The sequence below is a fragment of the Cheilinus undulatus genome, linkage group 20, assembly GCF_018320785.1.
Source record: "Cheilinus undulatus linkage group 20, ASM1832078v1, whole genome shotgun sequence".
Lineage (NCBI taxonomy): Eukaryota > Metazoa > Chordata > Actinopteri > Labriformes > Labridae > Cheilinus > Cheilinus undulatus.
In genome coordinates, this window is record NC_054884.1 from 6,653,427 (window position 1) to 6,677,319 (window position 23,893).

At 40.1% G+C, this 23,893-nt stretch overlaps 1 protein-coding gene across 1 annotated transcript; it reads right to left on the reverse strand.

Annotated features, from left to right (window-relative positions):
- Positions 1-4,060: 4,060 nt before the first annotated feature.
- On the reverse strand, positions 4,061-23,267 carry naglu (N-acetylglucosaminidase, alpha). The gene is made up of 6 exons (XM_041816545.1): positions 22,779-23,267; positions 16,251-16,398; positions 15,817-15,963; positions 13,262-13,347; positions 9,870-10,126; positions 4,061-9,645 (listed from the first exon to the last, which is right to left on the reverse strand). Exons 1-6 carry the CDS (start codon positions 23,189-23,191, stop codon positions 8,441-8,443), a joined length of 2,256 nt encoding a protein of 751 aa, XP_041672479.1. The 5' UTR covers positions 23,192-23,267; the 3' UTR covers positions 4,061-8,440.
- Positions 23,268-23,893: the final 626 nt, after the last annotated feature.

Below are 23,893 nucleotides of genomic sequence, written 5' to 3' on the forward strand. Positions count from 1 at the left end.
GCCTTTTGTGAGTCCTCTGTTTCTGTCCTTTAGAAGTGATGGATGATTGTGGTCTGTTGGTTTAATTTTACTTCTTTGAACATTCATCATCTGTTTTATGTAACAACTAATTTTATTTACTTGGTGGACTCCTCAAATTTGTGACGTCCCAACCCTATAACATCCATACAGATAAATATAAATAAACATAAATAGCCACTTTATTAGGTACACCTGTTCAGCTGCTTGTTTTAACCAAGTTTAATAACCTGTTATTAAAAAAAAAAAACACCTACAATCACTTCAGATTAATTTACATTCATTGCTTCTACTGTATATAGAAGTCTAAAATACTGTAACACATTTTCTTGTAAGATTGCATACGAAGTCCATAGAAACATTGTAGATTTACGTTTGAAACATACTGATATATTCCTTGATTAGGCTTATAATCCTCTAGTCTTGGATAAAATGTTATTCTGTATGTAGAAAGCAGCTACAACCCACAATTCCAAAATAATTGGGACATAAAATGTGGATTAAGAACAGAATTGAGTAATTTGCAAATCCTTTTCAACCTATATTCTGTCAAATACAGCACAAAGAAAACATGTTTAATGTTCAAACTGATATATTTTTAAAGAAATGCACATTCTGAATTTGATGCCGACAACAGTTTTCAAAAAAGTTGGGACAGGAGTGGTGAAATGTTCAAAAATCACCTGGAGCATTCAACAGGTAAGGTAATTAGCAACAGATGATAGCACCGCCTGTACTGCATGGAAATCATTGTCTGTAAAGGGTAAGGCTTGAAACCAACATTGAACACCTGTGACCTTTGACCCCTAAGGTGGCACTGGATTAGGAGCTGGCAGCATCCTGTGACAGATATTATAATGTGGGCTCAAGAAAACTACAGAGATCCATCATAAAAACAATATATCGCTGCATCTACAATTAAGACACTACCCAGCAAAGCTAGAGCCATATATCAACAACATCCAGGAGCCTCAACCACTTCTCTGGTCCTGAGCTCATCTGAAAAAGACTGACCTAAAGTGTAAAAGTGTGCTGTGGTCTGATGAGTCCATATTTCAGATTGTTTTAGGAAACAATGAAAGTCGAGTCCTCCAGTCTAAAGATGAGAAGGACCATCCAGATTGTTATCAAGGTACTAGTGATGGTGTGGGGTGTATTGGTGCCCATGGTGTGGGTAACTTGCACCTCTGTGAAGTCAGCATTGATGCATAAAGGTTTGGCAAATGATTCCATCCAGACAATGTCTTTCATGGATATTCCTGCTTGTTTCACTGGGACAATAACAGGCCACATTCTGCACGAGTTACAACAGCATGGCTTCACAGTGAAAGAGGGCGGGGCCTAGACTGGCCTGCATTCTAGACCTGTCTCCTGATGAAAATGTATAGAGCAAAGTGCTAAATACACAGTTGAGCAACTTAAGATGTATTTCAAGCAAGAATTAGGAAGAATTCCTCTTTCATAACCTCAACAATCAGTGTCTTCAGTCCTCAGACTGTTATTAGAGGTGTAATAAAGTGATGTAACAAAGTGGAACAGGTTGCATGCATCAAATTCAGAGAATAAAGTTTGATTTTAAGTACCAAATGTTTCCTCTTTGTGCCATATTCCTTTGAATATAGGTTAAAAGGAATCACTTTATTCTGTTTTTATCCAAATTTTACACAGTGTCCCAACTATTTTGGAATTAGGTTTTGTACTTATGATAGGATCAGTAAAAAGAGCTGATTTTTGTCTGGATTGAACCTATGGAAATCATTGAAATCTGCACCTTTTCTCTGTCTGTGTTTGTAGATTTCCTCCAAATGCTCCGGTTCCCTCCCACTCTCCAAACTAACGTGGGCTGGCTGAACTGGAAACTGTTGGAAAGTGTAAATTAGGAGTGTAAATGATTGTCTGTCTCTTACGTAAGTATTGTGCGAGTTATCCGCTCTGCAAACGGAGCAGGAAATTGTCCAGAGCATTCACAGAGAGCAGGAGAGCGTGGTGATGACGTACAACTGAGTTCAGCAGCGTCATACTCTTTTCTACTCGTCTGCTTTGCATCCTCTGTTTTATATCGCTTACGGTTGCAAGTATTCATCGGACCTTTGACCTTTCCTTCATCTATTACTGAGGCTGATCCAGCAAAAATCATAGGTCATAGAAACACATATATGGATAAATTTTGGTACCCATCCATCGTCTTCCATTCATCCAGGGCCGGGTTATTCTGGCTATGTAGTTCAACCGAGACACCCCTCGACCCAGTGACATTTTTCAGCTCCTCCTGGAGAATTCCAAGGAGTTCCAAGGCCAAACAGGGTAAATAATCCCTCCAGTGAATACTAGGTCTGCCTTGGGGTCTCCCAGGTCAGTAGCACACACCTGGAAGACCTCTACAGGGAGGCAACCAGGAGGCTTCTTGATCAGATGCCTGAACTACCTCAGCTGTCGGAGTTTTATTTTCCCAGATGTTTCTTGCCCAGCTGTTAAAATAACAAAATAAAGGCAAAAAGCCCCCTAAAAGGAATTTGATTTAAGAGACATTGAATGTGCCATGGAAATTCAGACCCTGCTGGACAAAAGTATTCAGCTGCCTGGGCATTACACCAACAGGGACTGTAATGACATTGTGTTTAAATACTTTTACTTTAATATGGAGTTGATCCCCCTGTTGCAAATGTAACAGCCTCCAGTCTTCTTTGAAGGCTTTCCACAATATTTTGGAGGGTTTCTGTGGGAATTTGTGCCCATTCATTCTGTAGAGCGTCTATGAGATCATGCACTGAAATTGGACAAGAAGGCCTGGCTCGCAATCTCCATTCCAGTTCATCCCAAAGGTGCTCGATGGGGTTGAGGTCAGGGCTCTGTGTGGGCCAGTCAGGTTCTTCATCAAACCATGTCTTTTTAGCCTTTCCTTTATGCACTGGGGTACAGTCATGTTGGAATAGAAAAGGGCCTTCAACAAACTGTTGCCACAAAGTTGGAGGCATAGCATTGTCCAAAATGTCTCGGTATGCTCCCAGCATGCACAAAACCCTGACTCACCCCTGCATCTGAGGCTTGGGCGTTGGACTTGGTGATGTGAGGCTTGCATGCAGCTGCTCAGCCATGGAAACCCATTCATGAAGCTCCAAAGGCACAGTTTTAGTGTTTACATTAATCCAACGGAAGCTCAGAACTCTTCAGCTATGGAATCAGCAGAGAGTTGGTAACATTTATGCAGCATGTGCCTTAACAGTCCTTGACCTTGCTCTGTGATTTTATGTGGTCATAGGCTTCATGGCTGAGCTGCTGCTGTTCCTAAACTCTTCCACTCTCTAATACTATCACTTTAAGTTGACAGTGGAATTTCCAGCAGGGATGAATTTCTTGAACTGCCTTATTGCAAAGGTGGCATCACAGCATCATGCTTGCAGTCACTGTGCTCTTCAGAACGACCCAAATGGAGACTGTATGGCAAAGTTTTTGATTTTACACACTCGAATTCAGGTATGGCCAAATCCTTTCTTTCATGGAGTGTATGGTAATGCCACAGCTGGAATAGAGACTGAGCAGTTTGGGCAACTCTTTTTCAACTTCCATTATCTAGTTTTTGTGAGCCTGTGTGAATTGTAGCCTCAGTTTCCTCTTCTTAGCTGACAGGAGTGGTACCTGGTGTGGTCTTTTGCTCCTGTAGTCCATCTGCTACAAGGCTCAATGTATCATGAGTATCATCAGATGCTCTTCTGCACTCTTCAATTATAACAAGTGGTTATTTGAGTTATTATTGCCTTTCTATCAGCTTGAAGCAGTCTGGTCTTATTGATGCCGTATTGGATAACTGCTACTCCACTGGTTTGAACTTCAGCACAATGTTTCGACCATGTTTACATCCCTGAATACACTGGTTGCTGCCATGTGATCAGCTGATCAGACATTTGCGTTAATGTGCAGTTGAACAGGTGTGCCTAGTAAAGCGATCAGTAGCTGCTGAGTTCTCGCCTTTGGTCCTAACCTTTAGATAGGATGATGAATGGATGTATGCAGTGACCAGGATGATTTCAACACAACACAGAGCTGTGGAATAAAATCCATGTATTAGTCACAGTCTTTAGACTTTTATGACATGCCTGAGATTATCAATCACAGTTCATTCAATCAAAATACAAAAAAACACATTTATAAAGAGGACACAAATATTGTGCAGCATGGAGTGAAGGTTGGCACATTGTGAAGAGAAGCTGTGCTCACACAGTGACAGCTAAAAACTATAATCAAAATTATCCTGGCAAAATATTTGTTCAAACTACATTTGTGATAAAAGAACTATCCTTCCCAAACATCCATGATCTATACATGATCATTAGGGCTATAACTAAAGGACTAAATTACAAAAATAGGAGGAGAATAAGTCCAAAAGGTTGAAAAAGTCAACTTTCAGTGCTAGGGCCAGGCATGAAGGGGAAATGAAGGTTTAATTTGCTGATGTGCATTTTTAGAACAATGCAAAAAGCTGAGAATAAAGAGAAACTGCCTTAAAACAATTCTAATGACTAAGTTCTCCTACACGTGGCTTTAATTTGCTTGCAACAATAAAATGAGCAAAACAATGAAAAGATCTAGTGTGTCAGATTAGCTCACTTTCCTGTTTAAAGAATAAATTAGTGCCAGCAGAGACATTCATGTCTTTGTAAACACGAGAGTGCTGAGAGAGTCAAAAGTAAAGAAATATCTAGAAAAGTGGCTGCGCAAATACCTGTTAAAACAATAAAACAGCAGTAATGCACTGAGGAAACACATCTAATTTTAAGTCTAATAATAATAAATAATTCATTTCATTCCATTAGCAATTCGACTTTATAATTCTACCATGAACAGATGAGAGAGACTCCAGACAATTGAATTTCCCTGCGGGGATAAATAAAGTTATTGTATTGTATTGTATTGTATTGTATTGTATTGTAATACTTTATCCAATATGGTTGTGGTTTTGATGACGTATTCGGCAAGATTTTGCACTTAACACGCCATCTTGGCACAGACATAGTTTAAGGGATATGTTCACACAGATATCTCTAAATTAATTAACCTGCCAGTGCAGATATGCTTCATATTGTACCTTTTATGCCTGACCCTACTCCACTTTAAATTATTAAAATCTGTTGCATATTTTTAAAACATGGCATACAGTGCATTAAGAAAGTTTTGCATAAAGAAAGAAAATTTTGTTTTGTTGCAGCCTGATGCTACAACTCTCTATAGAAGGCTTCACAGCAGGCAATGAATATCAGAGTGTAAACCAAGCCTTGAGGTCAAAGGAACTGCCTGCAGAGCTCAAAGACAGGATTGTTGCAAGGCACAGATCTGGGGAAGGCTACAAAAAAAATCCCGCTGATCCCCAAAAGCACAGTAGCCTGCAAAATTCTCAAATGTAAGAAGTTTTGCACAACCAGAAATTTTCCAGGAGCTGGTCACCCAGCCAAACTGAGCAATCGGGGGGAAGGGCCTTAGTAAGAGAGGTGACGAAGAACCTGATGGTCGCTCTGACTGAGCTCCAGAGATCCTGTGTGGTGATGGGAAAAGTTCTGGGAGGACAACCATCTCTGCAGCCCCAGGCCTTTATAGCAGAGTGGCTAAAAGGAAACTTGTGCTCAGTGCAAAACACATGAAAGCCTACTTTGAGTTTGCAAAAAAGCACCCAAAGGACTCTCAGACTTTAATAAACAAGATCCTCCGGTCTGATGAAACCCAGATTGAGCTGTTTGGCCTCAATTCTAAACAAGTTACCGCTCATCACCTGCCTAATACTACCCGAACAGTGAAGCACGGTGGTGGCAGCATCATGCTGTAGGGGTGCTTTTCAGCATTGAGATATTTTCCGTGAAAAACCTGTTCTGCAGCACTCAGGACCTCAGACTGGGCCAATGGTTCACCTTCCAACACAACAATAACCCTAAGCACAAAGCCAAGACAGCATAGAAGTGGCTTAGGGATGACTCTGTGAATGTCCTTAACTAAAATGCTAAAAGTCGTTAACAAAAAAGGTGGGGCTGGATTAACGAGTCGGTTAAATTAATAACCTATCATTTTTTATAAACACAGGCTTGAAATCCTAGTCTACAATGCTCTTTTAAACTGTTATGAACCTCCCGCCACTAGAGGCCACCGTAGCTTCACTTATAGTTGCTGTCTTCCTGTCTAGCACTAACCTGACAGGGAAACCTCCCATAGACTGCATTTGGGAAAGGGCAGAGCAATTGAATAAAAACTTGGAGGGTGATTGGATGAACATTCTGTCTGCCACATCTTTACGGGCCAATCAGAGCAACAAAACACGTGATGATTAGACTCTTCCGGTCGGACTCTTCAACTTACTGCTGTCCTTTTTACTTCTTTTAACAAAGACATTTTAACGAATGTTAAAAGTCAAGTCCTAATAAAACTAGAGCTTTAGCAGCAGCCACATTAATCTCTTCTGCAATAATTGCAGCGGCCTCTCATCGCTGCTTGCTGACATCACGACTCTGTTGCGCCCGAAAGTGCTGCCCCTCGACGCCGATTGGTCCTGTCACTTTCTAACTGGATCAAAACTGTTCAAATGGGGGCTTTGCAAGATGGATTCACTAGTAAGAAACACAGAAACGGGCGAATCTATCTGCTTTGCAAGGTTAATCTGAAACTTCACTGGATGGAAATATGAGAAGCTTAGCGGAGGCATAGCGGTTAGCGTGTAGTAGGAACAGCAGGGTATGACAGTTTTTTAGAGTAGTAAATGAAGATATAGAGGTAAGAAGTCTGGCAGTGCTAGCCTTTAATGTTAGCCACTCTATAGAGTATCAGGCTAACACCACACCTGTTGACACAATGACCCTGTTTGACTGTTTTCTTGGGATTTTCTACTCTTTGGACTAGTTGATTAAACTAAATTTAAATGAGCGTTAGCCGAATAGGGAAACATGCTTAGGAACATCCTTGGTCCTTGAGTGGCCCAGCCAGAGCCCTGACTTCAACCCCATCAAACATCTCTGGAAAGACCTGAAAAGGTCTACGCAACGAGAGTCCCCATCTTTTTGATAAATTTGCAAACATTTCTAAACTTCTCTAGCTTAATGAGAGACAAAATGAATTTAAACAGCTGCAGCATCAGGCTGCAAGATAACAAAAGGTGAACAGGGTCTTAAGACTTTCTGAATGCACTGTACATGTGAGATGTCTCAGTTCAGCACTTATTGGAAAATGTATAAAAATAAAATCAAAGACTGAAAAACCTTTTTGAACAACAAGATAGAAAATTATCTTCTAAGGTGCATCATGAGTTGTAGAGGATTCAGCTATTCACAATTCATTAAAAATGTTGCAGTACAATGGCACAATCTCACCAACAATAACAGCAGGAAATTTAAATAAAGTTGCCATGAAAGACCATGAACATCAGCACTGCTTGGTTATGATGATGTAGCTAACTTGTTCAGATTCTAACTAGTGCAGTGTCTACTAAACAAACAATACTGTTGTTCTAAATAGAAAAAAACACAATATTTCCAGGAAATTTAAACTAACAAACATGATAGTTTTCAAACGTCGCAATGCCCAACTTAAGTGAAGAACACACTACAAGGTAATCTTGAATGCTTTCGGTTTGTTTCCTGTCTTCTGACCAAGGTCAGAAAAAGCCAGATTATCTAATGGATCTAATGGTTCTAAAGATTATCTTGTTAGATTCTTCTGTGGCGTGTTGTGTGGGAAGGGTGATCTTTCCCTCTCTGGTCTGCTGGGTAAGCTATCAGGGGGGTTCTGACTAGGGATTGTCGTCTGCTGTGGTTTTGACCAGATGTAACTAATAGAAAAAAAGCCATAAAGCTGTGTGGTTCATTATCAGGTAGATGCTTTCCAGAGGGACTCTGGGAAAAGGGGAGACCTGGTGTCCAAGTAATCCAAGCTTACATGGCATCTCAGGCAGATCTGTCTTGTACACACTTGCAGTGTACATTGTAAACATTATTGGAAAATTTTGATAGATTTTTCTGCACCATAAGTACCAGATTTGTGATTATAATCCATGAAAATGACTGAGAGCATTCTGGGTTTGCTCAAAAACTCCCTCAAAAACGTACAATATTCAATAAGGCAGCTTCATGTGTGTTCAAGTGATCCAAGAGCAGGTGGACGACTAAAAGTGAAGGTGTGTGCATGGGTCTTCAGTCTAAATTTTCCTTCTTTCTCTTATATAACATGGCTTATTTGGTCATTGTGAATGTTAAATGAAAATCCACACAGATCTATCCATTACTGACTTCACTAAAAGTGCAACATTGTTCCTGTAAAACCCAGGCTTTAACATTTTCTATTTAAAAAATGTTTTGGAATGGCCATGAAGAACCGGAGGAAAAAAGGTGGAGGACGACATTCTTCTTGCTGCAACTTGTGACAAGTTTTTACAAAGCGTAGTCTCCGCTCACTATAGTCTCTTTAAGGCCTGTGGGTAGTACTTTAAGAAGATTCTGTGTGCTATCTCGTACGTGTCTCCATGAGGCTTAGTCGGGTATCTCTGGCTGTTGTAAATGAATCCCTTTTCTACCTGGAAAACCGCCTGGTTAAAAGCATCCTGCTTGAACGGTTGTCCGCTGTCCAGACACTCGACTAGCGTGTGAACAAACAGCCCCCACCGCTGGGCATAGTAGTCCTCCATGAGGCCTCCCCATTCTTTGTTTGCATAGTCGATTATCTCACCGCTAGGACCCCACAGAGTGAGCTGGTTCCTCGCGTTCATGTCGTAGAGCTCTGCCTCCTTCTCGTCTAGGGCTAAAGATCGAGCTCGGTCCAGCCATGTCCCTAATAAAAAGTTGGCGTCACTGTTCAGTAAGCGATTAAGCTCCGGTAAGAGATCATACACCAGAACTCCGCCTGCTGTCAGCAGCTCTGGCAGCTTCTGGTTGTGGAAGGCCTCTGCAATATCCTTGTAGTAGGAAGTAGCCAAGACTTGGAGAACCTGCCGAGTGACGTCCACAAGATCGTACCGGAAAGTCTCCTTGGAAATGAGGGATGGAGCTGCTTCTATCATCATCTTCCAGGCTTTGTACAAGTCAGCAGGGTCGTACCAGAGATCAGTATTCATGCGGAAGGAGGGTCTGCGGACCAGAGGGCTGTGGTTGTGGTTCTTGTAATGAGGCACGGTGCAGTTGTAGACACTGGAGAACAGAAGCCTCCATGCAGCAGTCAGGTTGCTGTGAGAGCTGCCGTAGCGCCGTACTGCGTACAGCGACACCCAGTTGGACAAGTTGACAGGCTCCTTCCGCCAAGCCAGCTCCGTCATCAACTCGTACATGACTGGATTCTGCTCTATTCCCTCAGGAGTCATCCCAATGCCCACCAGAGTGGAGTTTGGAAAATGTAAGGCTTTAAAGGGCCCTGAATTGATGCTCTCCACGGTGCCAAAGAACCCGCTGTTGCCCCCAAAGTTTTGTAACATGCACCAGATGAAGGGCTGTCCATAGAAAGACTCAGTGTAGGAGAAAATTGGCTCTGTCTCTGCAAACAGGTCCAGCACGATCATCCTCCCGAGGGGCACCCCGTGTAACAGGGCCTGAATCCGGGCTGGCTTCCAGAAAACTGCATCACTGAAGAACAGCCAGCCTTGCATCAGCCAAATTGCCTGAGGATCGACTGGGGAGAAAGAAAGAGATCTGGATGAGGGACAGGAAGGTGACGGAAATGAAGGGCAGCTGGGAGCACGAGGGGAGGGGGGGGCGTCTGTGTAAGAGAGTTGGACAACAGGTCATCCAAGGGGAAGCTAACTAGGGCAATTATTGTACTTGTTGCCCAGAATAACAGCGTCCACAAAGGCACGATTAGGTTTAAAACAGGAAGTTAAACACCCAGACACTGACCTGCTGTCATCGAGGCAAAGACAGAACGACTGACTGCAGACAAGTAGGCCGGGTCGGACGATGGCGGGGTCATCTCGTTGAAGGTGTCGGTGTTGTAGATGTGGTCCGTACCAAACTGCTTCACCACCTGGGACAAATAGAGGGAGCCGATGTGGAGGAAAAGAGGGTCTCGAGGGTCTAGGATGTAGGAGCAGGAGAAGCTGCAGTTGAAATGAGACCAAGGGCCCAGTCTGGTGACGTTGGCTTCTGGATACAACCTGAAAGACCAGAAACACTTCAGAGACTCAGAGGGTAAGACTCATGAGTTTTTTGTAGCATTACAAATGCTACGTTTTCATAATACTACTAATTTTTCAGTTTTCTTCTGTTGCAGCCTGATGCTACAGTAAAAATATTCTCATTAATCTACACTCAGTTGTCCATCATGACAAAGTGGAGACAGAACTTCAGACATTTTTGCAAATTATTGCAAATAAAAAACTGAAATATCACAATGACATAAGTATTCAGACCCTTTGCAAAAACACTTACAAATTTAGCTCAGGTTCCTCCTATTTCATTTGATCTTTGCCAAGATGTTTCTATGCCTTGATTGGATTCCACCTGTGGTAAACACCTTTATAAAGGGCCTCACAGCGGACAATGATGCATATCAGAGCAAAACCCAAGCCATAAGGTCAGAGGAACTGCCTGCAGAGCTCAGAGACAGGATTGTTGCAAGGCACAGATCTGGGGAAGGCTACAAAGAAATCCTGCTGGTTCCCAAGAGCACAGCGGCCTCCATAATTCTTAAATGGAATACACTTTGATTTTTCATAAAAAGCATCCGAAGGACTCTCAGATTTTGAAAAACAAGATTCTCTGGTCTGATGAAACCCAGATTGAGCTGTTTGGCTGCATTTTAAACGTTAGGTCTGGAGGAAACCAGGCATGGCTCATCACATGCCTGATACCATCCCAACAGTGAAGCATGGTGGTGGCAGCATCATGCTGTGGGGGGTTGTTTTCAGCACTGAGATCCCCTCAGTGACAACCTGTACCTTAGTGCTCAGGACCTCAGATTGGGCCGAAAGTTACCTCCCAACACGAAAATGACCCCTAGCACACAGCCAAGACAAATCAGGAAATTTCTGTCGCACTGAAGTTTCCTCAGTCTTTCTTCTCCTTTGCTGCAAGTGTGTGCTGAAATCTTTGCAGTTTCTCTCAGGCTCCTTCCATGTCAGCGGCCCGGCTCTGATGCAGCGTTGATTTCATCGACTAAAAATATGAATAAAACTATTCGTCGACAGCCTTTTTTCATGGCAAAAACTAGACTAAAACTAACAAAAACAGAGCTGTGATGACTAAAACTAGACTAACATGTAATTTTGTTTTTTTTTGGACATTGAAAATCCTTGATATTTTTCCACTGTGGGTAAATCTGTCAAAATACAATGCATCTGTAGCTCTACTACCGTGATTTGGTACCAGATTTAGGCAAGAAAATAAATAGTTGGACTAAAAGTTCAGACTAAAATGTGAGGACTTTTTATGGACTAAAACTAGACTAAAATATTTTGAGTTTTTGTCAACTAAAACTAGACGAAAACTAAAAAGGGTGGAAATGACTAAAAGTAAAATTAAAAATAGCTGCCAAAATTAACACTGCTCTGATGTATTGTGGACCCAGTGATCTCCCCTTTCTGCTGCAGGCTACACCTGCGTCAGGTGTGCCAGGAGGTGTTGTGTCTTCAGCGTTCTTCTTGGCCCAGGAGTCCCTGTTCTTGGCAAGACTCCCATCGACTCTTTGGCATCATTATATGTCATAGGCCTGTTTTCAGAAAAAGCTTGGAGTTTTGCAGGTACCAGAGTTTGGAGTCTAAGTTTCTTTTCTTCAGTACCTTCATCAGCAATGCATAAGCTTCCTTTTCTATGTCCAGGAAATTTAACTCAGACTTTAAGAAATTCTCCAAAAACGTACACTGCCTGGCCAAAAAAAAAGTCGCCACCAAAAAAAGGTCACACACTCTAATATTTCGTTGGACCGCCTTTAGCTTTGATTACAGCACACATTCGTTGTGGCATTGTTTCGATAAGCTTCTGCAGTGTCACAAGATTTATTTCCATCCAGTGTTGCATTAATTTTAATATTGATGATGGGAGAGTCTGACCACTGCGCAAAGCCCTCTCCAGCACATCCCAGAGATTCTTAATGGGGTTAAGGTCTGGACTCTGTGGTGGCCAATCCATGTGTGAAAATAATGTCTCATGCTCCCTGAACCACTCTTTCACAATTTTCGCCCAATGAATCCTGGCATTGTCATCTTGGAATATGCCCGTGCCATTAGGGAAGACAAAATCCATTGTTTAAGAAATGAGAAGTTACTCATTGCATCAGCTGGGGTTTAATAACTTGTTGCCAGCTGAAAGATAATTGCCCATGCAGTAATTATCCAATAGGAGGCTCGTACCTATTTGCTTAGTTAAATCCAGGTGGCAACTTTTTTTGGCCAGGTAGTGTATGTGCATTATCCCCCTCCTCACCCACAGGGATTGTGAAGATGCAGATGGTATTTATGCAGGAATGTGTTTCTAAGTCTGTTAACTTACACTGGATGTGCTCTTGTTGCCGCAGAGTTTGGAGAAGCAGGTCTGTCGTTGTGGCGCTCCATTCTTCCACCTCCACCTCTTGATTCTCAACTTCATCCATCCTGCCCTCTGTGTTTTTCCACTCTGACCCAAACTTGCTCAACTCCTGGTTGACTTATTCTCTAAGCTCTTATTCTTGTCTCATTTAATTTTCTCATAAACACCTTTAAGTTCAATTTTAATATCAGAGCATCCTGATCTGATTTCAGTGCGCAGGGTGGCCATGTCAGTAAGTCCATCAGTTTCACCTGTACAAGTGACCTTACCAGCCTTTGTTGCCATTTTGTCACTGACTGTGGTCTGACTTTTCCTTTAACTAAATCTCCCCATTAGATTTTTTAGTGATATGAACACGTTGAGCTCTCTGTTAAAAGGAAAATGTCAGACCTTTCTGGGAGCACACAGGTTATGCCTCTCACCCTGATATTTATCATCAGCTGTGAGGCCTTCGATAGAGAGGCGTGTGACTTTCCAAATCCTGCCCAGTCAGTTTAATTTCCACAGGTGGACTCCAATCAAGGTGTAGCAACATCTCAGCAAAGATTAAGAGAAATAGGAGGAACCAAAAGTTTTTGCAAAAGGTCTGAATAATTATGTGATACTTCTTTTTTTTTTTTTTCATAAATTTGCAAATAAATTTAAAATTCTGTTTTCCCTTTGGCGTGGGGTGCTGAGTACAGATTAATGAGAATAAAAATGCTTTTTTAACTGTAGCATCATGCTTCAAAATAACAAATTTGAAGGGGGCCCTGTAAATAGTTTACCTGAGGATTCCTTTTGGAATATTCCCAGAGAAAGCAGGCAGAACAGGAATCATGCCAAAGGATCTCATCCGCTCCAGGATTTTAAACTGAAAAAAAAAAGACAGAAAATGTTGTTGTCAGATTAATTTCTTCAAAGCATAGAGGTTTGATTAGAGACATTTCAACGGTTTTCTCTTTCAATTTCACATCACTACAACTAAGTGACAGTGTTTCAAGATCCCTGTTGGAAAGTTTTGTGTTTTTATGAACTGTAAGAAACTCAAAAAGTAAACAAAGAAGAGAAAAATACATGTACTTTTTAAATCTAAAACACTAGATTTGATTTTTCAAACTGATTATTAAATAGTGCTATTATAACAATTTTAACAGGCTCTAGAGATTAAGATGATTGTTTATTGGAGGTCCACTAGGGATAGACACAAGTGCAAGAGCACTAGAGTACTTGATGTGACTGACATTATTGGATTGCTTCAGTACTTGTGGACAGTGCACACGCAGCATGAAAGAGACGGCTTCAGCGAGCTTATGGTGTTTGTCAAGCTGGAGCAAAAGCCGCCATCATTGCTATCAACAGCTACAAGAGTGGAACGCCCGGCTTGGTATGAGGAGAGAACAAATTAATTGAGCCCTGACAACACGCCAATAAATTGGCAGTTACATCAGACTTGTGGACAGATCTCTCCATGGAGCCGTATGTTACTGTGAGCTATTCTTCATAGTTTTCATCTGTGGAGGAGTTGAGGGCTATGGCTGGATAAAGTTTGGACTGTCTTATTTTATTTTACGGAGCTCCGTGTTGATGTTTTCTTTATATTTGTAAGTTAAATAACTCTAAGTTAGATTTTTATCTATCTACATCATCCTTGTTCATAATCATTCTCAGAATAGTAAAACTGAATCAAAGATTAGCTCTATTTAACTTACAGTGTCTTTAAAAAAGTATTAACTCCCTAAATGTTTTACCTTTTCATTGATTTTTTTAAATCAATCATGGTCGATGCATTTTGGCTTTTTGACTGATAAAAACCTCTTTAATGTCAAAGTGAAAACAGATTATGATAAAAATAAATAAATAAAAATACACTGCATAAAAATATGTACTATAAAATAAGTGACTGCATAAATATTCAACCCCTTCAAAGAGACTGACCTAATTCAACAGAGGTCCAGCCAATTGGTGCTAGTAGTCTCACAGTTAGTGAAATGGAGATTACCTGGGTGCAGTGAATGTATCTGAAGTGACTGCAGAATGAAGACACCTGTGTCTGGAGGGTCCAGTCACTGGTTAATCCGTTTTCCTGCCTACCATATCACCATGAAGACAAAAGAACACTCCAAGCAAACCAGAGAAAAAGTTATTGGAATGTAGGGGACAGATAAAAAAAATTCAAGGTACCTGGACCTAAACATCTCTCAGAGTTTAGTTAAATCCATCATCAAGAAATGGAAGGAATATGGCACATGTGTAAATCTGCCTAGAGGCCGCCCTCACAAACTGAGTGAGCGTGCAAGAAAGAGACTAGTGAGAGAGGCCACTGAGACACCTATGACTACTCTGAAGGAATTCCAAGCTTCAGCAGGTGAGATGGGAGAGACGCTGCACACAACAACTGTTGGCCAGGTTCTCTTCCAATCAAAGCTTTATGGGAGAGTGGCAAGGGGAAAACCACTGTTGAAGAAAACTTAGATTAAATCTGGACTAGAGTTCATTAAAAGGCATGTGGGGGACTCCATGGTAAAATGGAAGAAAGTTCTTTGGTCTGATGAGACCAAGATGGAGCTTTTCTAGCCACCAGACAAGACGCCAAACGCTGCACATAATCACAAACACACCATCCCCACTGTGAGGCATGGTGGTGGCAGCATCATGCTGTGGGGATGCTTCTCAGCAGCCAGCCTTGGAAGGCTTGTAGAGGTAGAGGGTAAAATTAAATCAGCAAAATATGGGATAATTCTGGAGGACAATCTTTTTCAAGCTGCAAGAAAACTATGGCTATTGGCTAGGGAGAAGATTCTTCACACGAGTTGAAGGGGGTGAATATTTATGCAATCATTTATTTGACATATTTTTTTTTTAATTGACTTTACTTTGTAGAAACCTGTTTTCACTTTGATATTACAGAGGGTTTTTACATTTTTTTGGTCAAAAAAGTCAAATTATATTGATCATGATTGATTTATAAAATCAATTAAAGGGTAGAACATCTGGCTTCCATTGTAGAGTTCTGACACAAACATCCCTGCCCTTCTGATGTGTAGTCAAGAGACAACCATGACAAAAACAAAACAAAACAAAAAAACAAATACTGGAGAGAAACATCAGGCCTACAACATGCAGTTCAAGTACAATAAGTACAGGATGGTTTGTTAGAGTCCTCTTTTTAGGGGTTGTATACACTGCTTCCCCTCCAACATAATCACATCAATTATGACATTTCGTCAGGTACCACCATGTAGTCAAAAACAATGTAGTCCGACCTTAGTATGTAATTCTACCACAGTAAAATCGTCACAGTGAAGTTTAATTGTTGGGAGAAGCACGGAGGTGTCATTACCTGGAGGTAGAGCTGGTTCACATGCCAGGACTGTGGCAGAGGCCCTCCAAACCTGAACATGTTTCCCATTCGGTTCCAGGCAAGAAACGCCGGGCCAGAGAAGAACTCCTCGATCTCTGACTGGTTCAGCCCAAGAGCTCGATAAACCTGAAGGTGTGAAACAGGTTTATGAGTCGTCAATGTACTGGTACACAGATGAAAGAGCATGCTTAATAAACCGCAGTAGGGAAGTTAGAAGTTTCTCTTCCTGCTTGTCATAATGACTTCTATTTCCTCAGTATTTCTCTGGGGTTGATGTATCTCTTATTTCGAATTTCTAACAAAACTCTAGTAAGTAACTTATCTACCATCCTCCCACATAAGCACCTCAAAAATTCCCCCAAACATTATAGTTGAAAAAGTCAGATCTGGTGCAGACTATGGGTTCTTCTTACCTCTTGCCACACGGCCTCTTGACCGGTAAAAGCAAGAGGAAGATTGATTCCATTGAGCGCCATCCAGTCGATCTCCCTCTCCCATCTTGGCCAGTCCCACCACACAGAAGAATAGCTAAATGTGCAGACGTTTTGGTAATACCGGAACCTAAAACAAACACACAAATGTAGTTTATTATAAATCCGTAAAGTAACAGGATCACAAAAGACAATGCTTTAAGGGGCCAACACATACATCTGTGGGTGGATATGAGTGCTCCATCAGAGCACACAAAGACTTCTTTATTTACAATACAATCAATGATGTCTGCAGCTAATGTAGCAAAGTGGAGCCACTGAACAGACAGTCGGTTCTCAGTATATAATATTATGACATATTAGGGATGACCCTGTCTGCTGGCACAGATGATCTACGTATGAGAGCAGCCAATGCTGCTCGTATTTGTTTTATCAGCTGGTCTTGTTGGTTGGGTAGCCTTGCAGTGCACTGAGACATCCTACAGGTGGAAGTGTAACCTGATAAAAGGATCACAAAAACTTTTTCATCCAACAACATGATTTTACTTTGACAGAGCAGCCAAAAAGAGCAGCTCAACAAGCATCCTATAATAAAAAGCTCCTGGAGTTGAAAAAAATGCAGGGACAGAGAGCAAGATGAGGATGATGGAGAAGAAAAAGGCAGGAACAGAGAGAGAGAAAGTGAAGAAGATGGTGGAGAGGAAAGCAGGGACAGAAAGCAAGATAAGGATGATGGCGGAGAAGAGAGCAGGGACAGTAGGGCTGGGTATTGCTAAGAACCTCACGATTCAATTCGATATTGATTCGATATTGGTTTAAATGCTTTGATGTTGATTCAGTAAGAAGTAGAAATACACAAATGGCCTGTTGACTGTTTTTAATAATTATTTTCATGCCCATGTGAACATATGTGGTAGGTCACCTTACATTTTTGAGCAATAAAACATCTGAAAATAAAAATTTGCATAATAATAACTTATTTGTGCATAAGGAGTACAAAAGTAAAAAACATGCCAGTTCTGTATAAACACTGAAAAAGTAGAGTGCATGTAAATTTTAGTAACATTTCTTTCCTCTTGGAAATTGTGATAAACCTCACATAACATGGTTATGGTTGGTTGTTGTTTGGTTGAGTGCAGCCTCCGTCCTTACAATGTGAATCGCACGCACAGTGATCCCCACTGGCCAGGAGGTGAATCGATTCAGAGGATTTGCTGAATTGAATTGAGGGGGGAAATATTGCGATGCATCGATTAATCGATATTTTTACCTACCCCTAAGTGACAGAGAGAGAAAGTGAGGATGATGGAAGAGAGGAAAGCAGGGACCGAAAGCAAGATGAAGAAAATGCAGAAGAAAGCAGGACCAGAGCAAGATAAGGATGGTGGTGGAGAAGAGAGCAGGGATAGAAAGCAAGAGGAGGACTATAAAGGAGAAGAAAGCAGGGGCAGAGTGCAAGATGAAGATGATAAAGGAAAAGAAAGCAGGACAAACACATAAACTGACGTGAAAGAAAATTAAACGAGTAAATTAATTTAGATATAGTTAAATATTGCTCATTAATATAAACTATCATTGGAAAAATTAAATTGAATTTATGTTTGTATAATAATCCTACATTTTTTGCTTGGTTGGCTGATGAGGGCCCTGTTCAATGTTATACCTGGGGGCCCAAAAGCCATAGCTACGTCTCTGGGTGCATTTACTAAGAAGTGAAAACAGAGACTAAAAAAACATTTTTTTGTGATCTTACACTCAGATGAGAACTCAGTATGCCTTCATGCTGTTTTAGGGGGAGAAGGAGGGTTATAACACCTAAATGCGTATTTAAATGCATTGCATCTTTTAATTTTTCATACTGAACTGTACACAGTGCTTACACATAGTTTTGCAGCCACAGATATCAGAATATGAATCTCATGTGATCAGATAGATTATTTCCAATGGCTGCCAACCAATCAAGGCATTTCTAGAAATTACTAGGTGCCTAGGGGATTCAATGTTGTTGCTGAGATATCAAAATAGACAAAGCAAAGTCAAAAATTTGCTATCATGATGACCCTATGTCGTATGATTAACAACACTTACAATCACATTGACGGTGTTGGTCATTAGACCCACGGATCAACGCCATGAGTGACCTTCAGCTGGTAAAAAAATGTAGCTTAAGCTTCTGGTTCTTTACTATAAGATTTAAAATCATGGGAAACTAAGCTGTGCTATGCCTGCCATGGCTTTTTCAATCCAGCCACTGTGCACATGACATAACTGGAGTGAGCCGATGCGGCTCTAATGCACAACAGAACATTGAAAAGAAGGGTCCTTTAAAGGGCCAGGCCGCGCTACAAGTGTCCATAGCGCTCAGAGTAAACAATGAAAAATAATGTGTGACAACGCTCCATTTCTCATGCACCCATGGGCTTGGCTGTGTTGTGATGCAGAGGAGGGGGCCGGGGTGACATGCCCACAAAACACTGCCATCACAGAATCCAAACACATAGATATGACATGGCTTAAATTTCTGCAAAATCTGGTCGGAATGACACAAAAGTATACTCTGTGTCTGACTGGCTGGAAAACACATACACATATGCGCCCTTTGCTGGTGATCAAATAGAGAAAATCAGAGACTCTGGAGCTCTTTCTGCTGCTCTGACAGGACCGACTGAGTCTATGTGGCGAAGCTCTATGGCCCCGCAGAGAGGAGCTGGCACACATCCAGTGTACAGCAGAGTGAAACAGATTTGGTGGGAAAAGGACATCTTCAGAGTTGTTTTGCTGATGTACACAAATTTGCACAGTCAGTTAATTCAACAGAGCGTTTACATACATCATACAAGAGAGGATATACAGTACACACACAAGCAATAGAAACTAATACACTTTCACAATAAGGCGCAATACTACTGGTGTAAATTAAATGCATTTTCAATTAGCTTTGTTGGTTTGATTTAGTGGCATGTTTTACAAAAAAATTCATGAATCATTTCCCAGTTATACTTCAAATACAGTGATTGTTGTGTGGTGCAAACGTGCTGTTTTTACAGATCTTTAACACAAGTTTTAGTTGCTACTAAACTACTGTTATGTGAAACAAAGCAACTGTGCACTTTTGTATCACTTAATACCCTGCTAAGATATTTCTTTAATCTGGTCCAAGATTAAAGTTAGGTATGATAAACTATCAGTACTTCTCTTTTTACTGTTGCATGATCAGCGGTGACCTGATTTTTTTTTCCAGGGATTTTTGCAGCCAAGCTAATATCACAAATTCATTTATTGATGCCTACATAAGAATGTAGTTCAGGCCTTCAACTGCAGTCCTGAAAAGACACTTTCAAATTAAAGGCATGTGGATAAACAAACCAATAACAAACTTTTAAAGCTAATATCTGTCAATGCCATTATCATACTGATAATACCATGCATTCCTATCATTACCACTCATTTATCTGTATTTGTTTTATTTTTTAAAATGCATTTCTTTCCTTTTGATAGAAATTCATCCCCTTTCTGTTTGTTTTAGTCCCATTTATGTTCTAATAGGGGAGAACAGGAACATTAAACTTCTTAAAGAAACAAGCTAGAGTTATAACCCTTACTCTGCACATGCTCAGTAGCACCGTCTCCCTGCATATTGAAAATAAGCTTTATCAATTCACCAGAGGCCCATTTCTTAAAGTAGCTTCAGTTGCTCACCTTGAGTCTATCAACCCTGAAATGAGGGAAAGTCTTACATTTACATTTCAAAGCGGGAGGAAACACAAAAACAAGAAAAATGACTGAGTCAGGTCTATTTCACAAGAACAGGAAACTAAAACTTTATGGTGACTGAGTATGTGAAGCTAGTCTGGTCAGGAGCAGGTTTCTCCCTGTCTACAATCTCTAACAGAGCCATAAATGTGATTTCATTTCTGCATTCTTTATTTATTCATGTGGGGCATGTTATTCACGTTTATTCTGCATAAGAATCCAGGTTTTATATGGAACTAAAGACTCTAAGCCACATTAAAACATATCTTGTATTGACATGGCGTGCTTTTGTCAGAGAGCATAGATAAAGGGACTACATGAAGCAACATTTGTGTCAGTAAATGTCAGTTTAATTATGATGAACAGATAAACTAAACAGGACAAAGGTGAGTAAGTATTCATGTTTGAAACCAGCATTGTTCTGAGGATAAAACTATTGCACATGTGCCAGTTTAAAAAAGTCTCAGCTTAAAGTCATTACAGCCCAAATAAAGCCTACAGACGTAATATATCACACTTCAAAATAGCACTTCTAACCCTCTACTAGACCCACAACCTCATTCTTTTATCTTGAATCTTCTATATGTTTGTTTTTAATCTCAGAAATGTATTATTCTCATAATGTGACTTAATCTTATAATAGCATGGCTATCCAAAATCTTATTTTTTTATTTGATGTGCCCTTATACGCTTCTCCAAAACAAGTTCGTATGAACTTGAGGATTTCTAGTGTGAGAGTGTAAAATGTGCCAAACGCTCTGATTAATGATGCGCTGGCTTGATGTTGTTCTGACGGCAGCAACTTACCGGTTGTTAAATCTCACCAACATTTTTCCATTTTTCGTGCTGTTCATACCTCAGTGACGCACCATAAAGGCAGGAATGTTGTTATAAGAGCTTGACAAACTTTTCCTTTGTCTCATCTCACAGCACCGACTTCATCACTCTTCTATCTCTTTGCCATTTGGTTTGTTTACATTTGAGACGGCCGAGTCTGCTGAGCACTCTCATTGGTCAATGTCACAGATGACAAAGTCCAAACATGCTAAACTTCCTGTCTGAAGGTGTCTCAGATGTGTACTTGATAGTTGTTGACTAAAACACACTACACGTGGAGAAAAGACTGATTTCCAGTGCCGGCAGGCCTCAGCTGATCTCGGCTTTACTCTTCCTCTATGGTGATGAACAGAGACGCCTGAGGAACTGTAGACACCATTCTTGCTTCATACAACACTCCAAAGACATAAATTATAAAATTATTATTATATTCATAGTAACTATTATCAATTATTAAATCAAAAGCCAAAATAATGGGAAATTAGGTCAGTTATAAGATGAAAGATGAAAGCATAAATTACATTAAAAAAGCAAAATTATGAGATAGTGATCATAAAAAATTAGCTAAATGTGAAATTGACAAAAACAAAAGTAAAATATTGATAAAGTTGAAACTATATTATAAATAGTCTGAATATTAAGATAAGTCAAATGTAAAACATTTTATCTGATAATTTAGACCTATCTCACATTTATGCCTTAGTATCTCATAATTTTGCCTTTTAATCCTGTAATATCAACTTTTTAACCTCAAATGTCTCCTAACTTGATTTTAAATCTCATAAATTCAACTTTTTATCCAATAGTAATTTTTACTTTTTGTCTCAACTTTTCTACTTTTATCTCTTAATTTTACTTTAAATCTTACAGCCTTGACTTTAACCTCAAATCAGTTTATCAAAATTTTGACTTTTATCTCATCAGTTTAAGTTTTATCTCATTTTTGAGTGGTTTCAACTTTTTGTCTCAAAATTTTGACTCTCTTCCTCATAATTTTGACTTTTATGTAATAATTTTGACATTGTATCTCATAATTTTTCACTTTTTCATATAACTGAAACTTTTTAATCCCATAATTTTCAACTTCTCAAAATTTTGACTCTCATCTCATAACTTGTGTATTTTATTTCATAAATCAGAGGGGTTTTTTCCTCTATTTCCCTTTTCTGAAAATTTTGACTAATTTTGACCATTAGTTTGACTTTTATCTCATATAATTTTCCTTTTTGCTTACAGTATAATTTAACATTCCTCTCATAATTTTGACTTTTTACAACATTATTTAGACCTTATATCTTATAAATTAACTTTTTATCTCAAAGTTTGTTTGTTTTTTTGTCTTTTTTTTTTATCTCATAATTTGGACATTAGGCTATATCTCATAAAAATGACTTTCTGTCTCACTAGTTTGACCTTTGATTTTCTTTATTACCTGTCAATTTTTTTTTTTTTCATGGGCAGGCGTTGGCTCAATGTGGTTAAAACTAAAAGGCATTTATTTTAATGGAAGAGTACGTTCAAAATAGATGCCAAAATAATAATCTTTAACCTAAGTATAATGTATCTACAACCCACTTTTTTTTTATTTCTTTACTTGAAAAAAAAAAAACTTGTCAAAAGAAGGTTTCTGTCACTTTGCAGACAGACATACTTATTTTTCTTTTATCATTTATCAACACTGAACTAAAAACAACTAAGGCGTGATTTTCGGTCCTTGTTGCCCAGCCCTACTGTAGCTGTATACAACAAGTCTGACCTGAAGAGTAGCTAAGAACAAAAATGACATTTTTGACTTTAACTTGTTAAAAATAAAAAGTTAATGAATGAACCAGTGAGATAAACTCAGCCTTATGTAGTCCGTATGATGTTACCGGTTCTCTACACCGATAAGTCCCTTCATGAAGCCGCTGTGCCCCTCACCTGTGCTGGGTGTTGATCCGCAGGACGCCGCTGAGTCTCGGTAGAGGTCGGGGGAGCTCCAGCTGGTCCCCGGACCAGGAAACATGGCAGTTACAGAAGTATTTCAGATAGTTGTAAATCCCAGAGGCCACAGCCACTCCTGAACTCCCTGTGGCCACTATTTTATTATTCTTCGTGGACCTGAGCTCGCAGACATCCAGGCTGTCATTAGAAAGGCTCTTGTTGACTGACACTATGAACTCCGTGGATCTGTTCCCGAGAAGACGCTTCAGCAGCCCCACCACTGCCCTGCCCTGGACCTTGTTACTGGCTTTGGGTTTGAGGTGGTCCAGAGTGGGGAACTTACAGTAGGTGGACACGACAAGGCTCAGCACGACGAGCAGAACCAGGCTACAACTGCGTCTGGGTGACATTTTTTATCCCGAGTCAAACGAGGCCAGTTTCCCACCGAAGCGAAGGTTTAAAAACAACTTAAATTGTCCATTTGCAGACAACCAGGAAGCGCTGTTTCACCGACGAGCTGCGGACCAATCAGAGAGCGAGAGCTGCTGTCTCGAGCACAAGTCGCAGCCAATCAGGGGACGCCGTTTCTATAAAACCTATTTTAATGTCATGTGATCTATCTGTCACATGCTGGTAAGGTTACAGCTGTAGTTTGCGTTCAGGTGAATGTTCATATTTGTTCCTGTGATAAAAACCTCAAAGTAAAGAGATTTTACCCCAGGTTTATACTGTCAGAACAAAGTTTAAAGGACGTTTAAGGCTAGGAGAGTTTATTTATGGGGAAATATTCATACACAAAGCATTTTAAAGTGATTTAAAGAGTTAGAAATATAACATTTCTAACATTATAAGTAATAAAAACAACACTGAAACAGAAATATAAAAAACAATAAAAGATATGATTAAAAAATTTAAAAAATGCATTACTAAGCAAGTACGGAAGCCCTGAAAGAACATTTTGAGAGTGCATTTATGCTCAAAATGCCTCCTTTTATTAAGACTTTTTCTGTTAGTGCACAAAGTGTCTGCTTCTCTCACGTCTCCCATGCCCATGGTCAAACGTGGTAAATACATTCCTAGTTTCAATAAAGTTGGGGCGCTGTGTTTAAAAT

What these genes read in the sequence shown, in the direction of transcription:
- naglu (XM_041816545.1), bottom strand. Translation starts at nt 23,191, where the DNA reads ATGTCACCCAGACGCAGTTGTAGCCTGGTTCTGCTCGTCGTGCTGAGC. An exon ending in TGAACCAGCTCTACCTCCAG is followed by an intron (nt 13,348 to 15,816) that starts GTAATGACACCT and finishes TTTTTTTTTCAG; the next exon opens with TTTAAAATCCTGGAGCGGAT. An exon ending in ATTCCAAAAGGAATCCTCAG is followed by an intron (nt 10,127 to 13,261) that starts GTAAACTATTTA and finishes CTGGTCTTTCAG; the next exon opens with GTTGTATCCAGAAGCCAACG.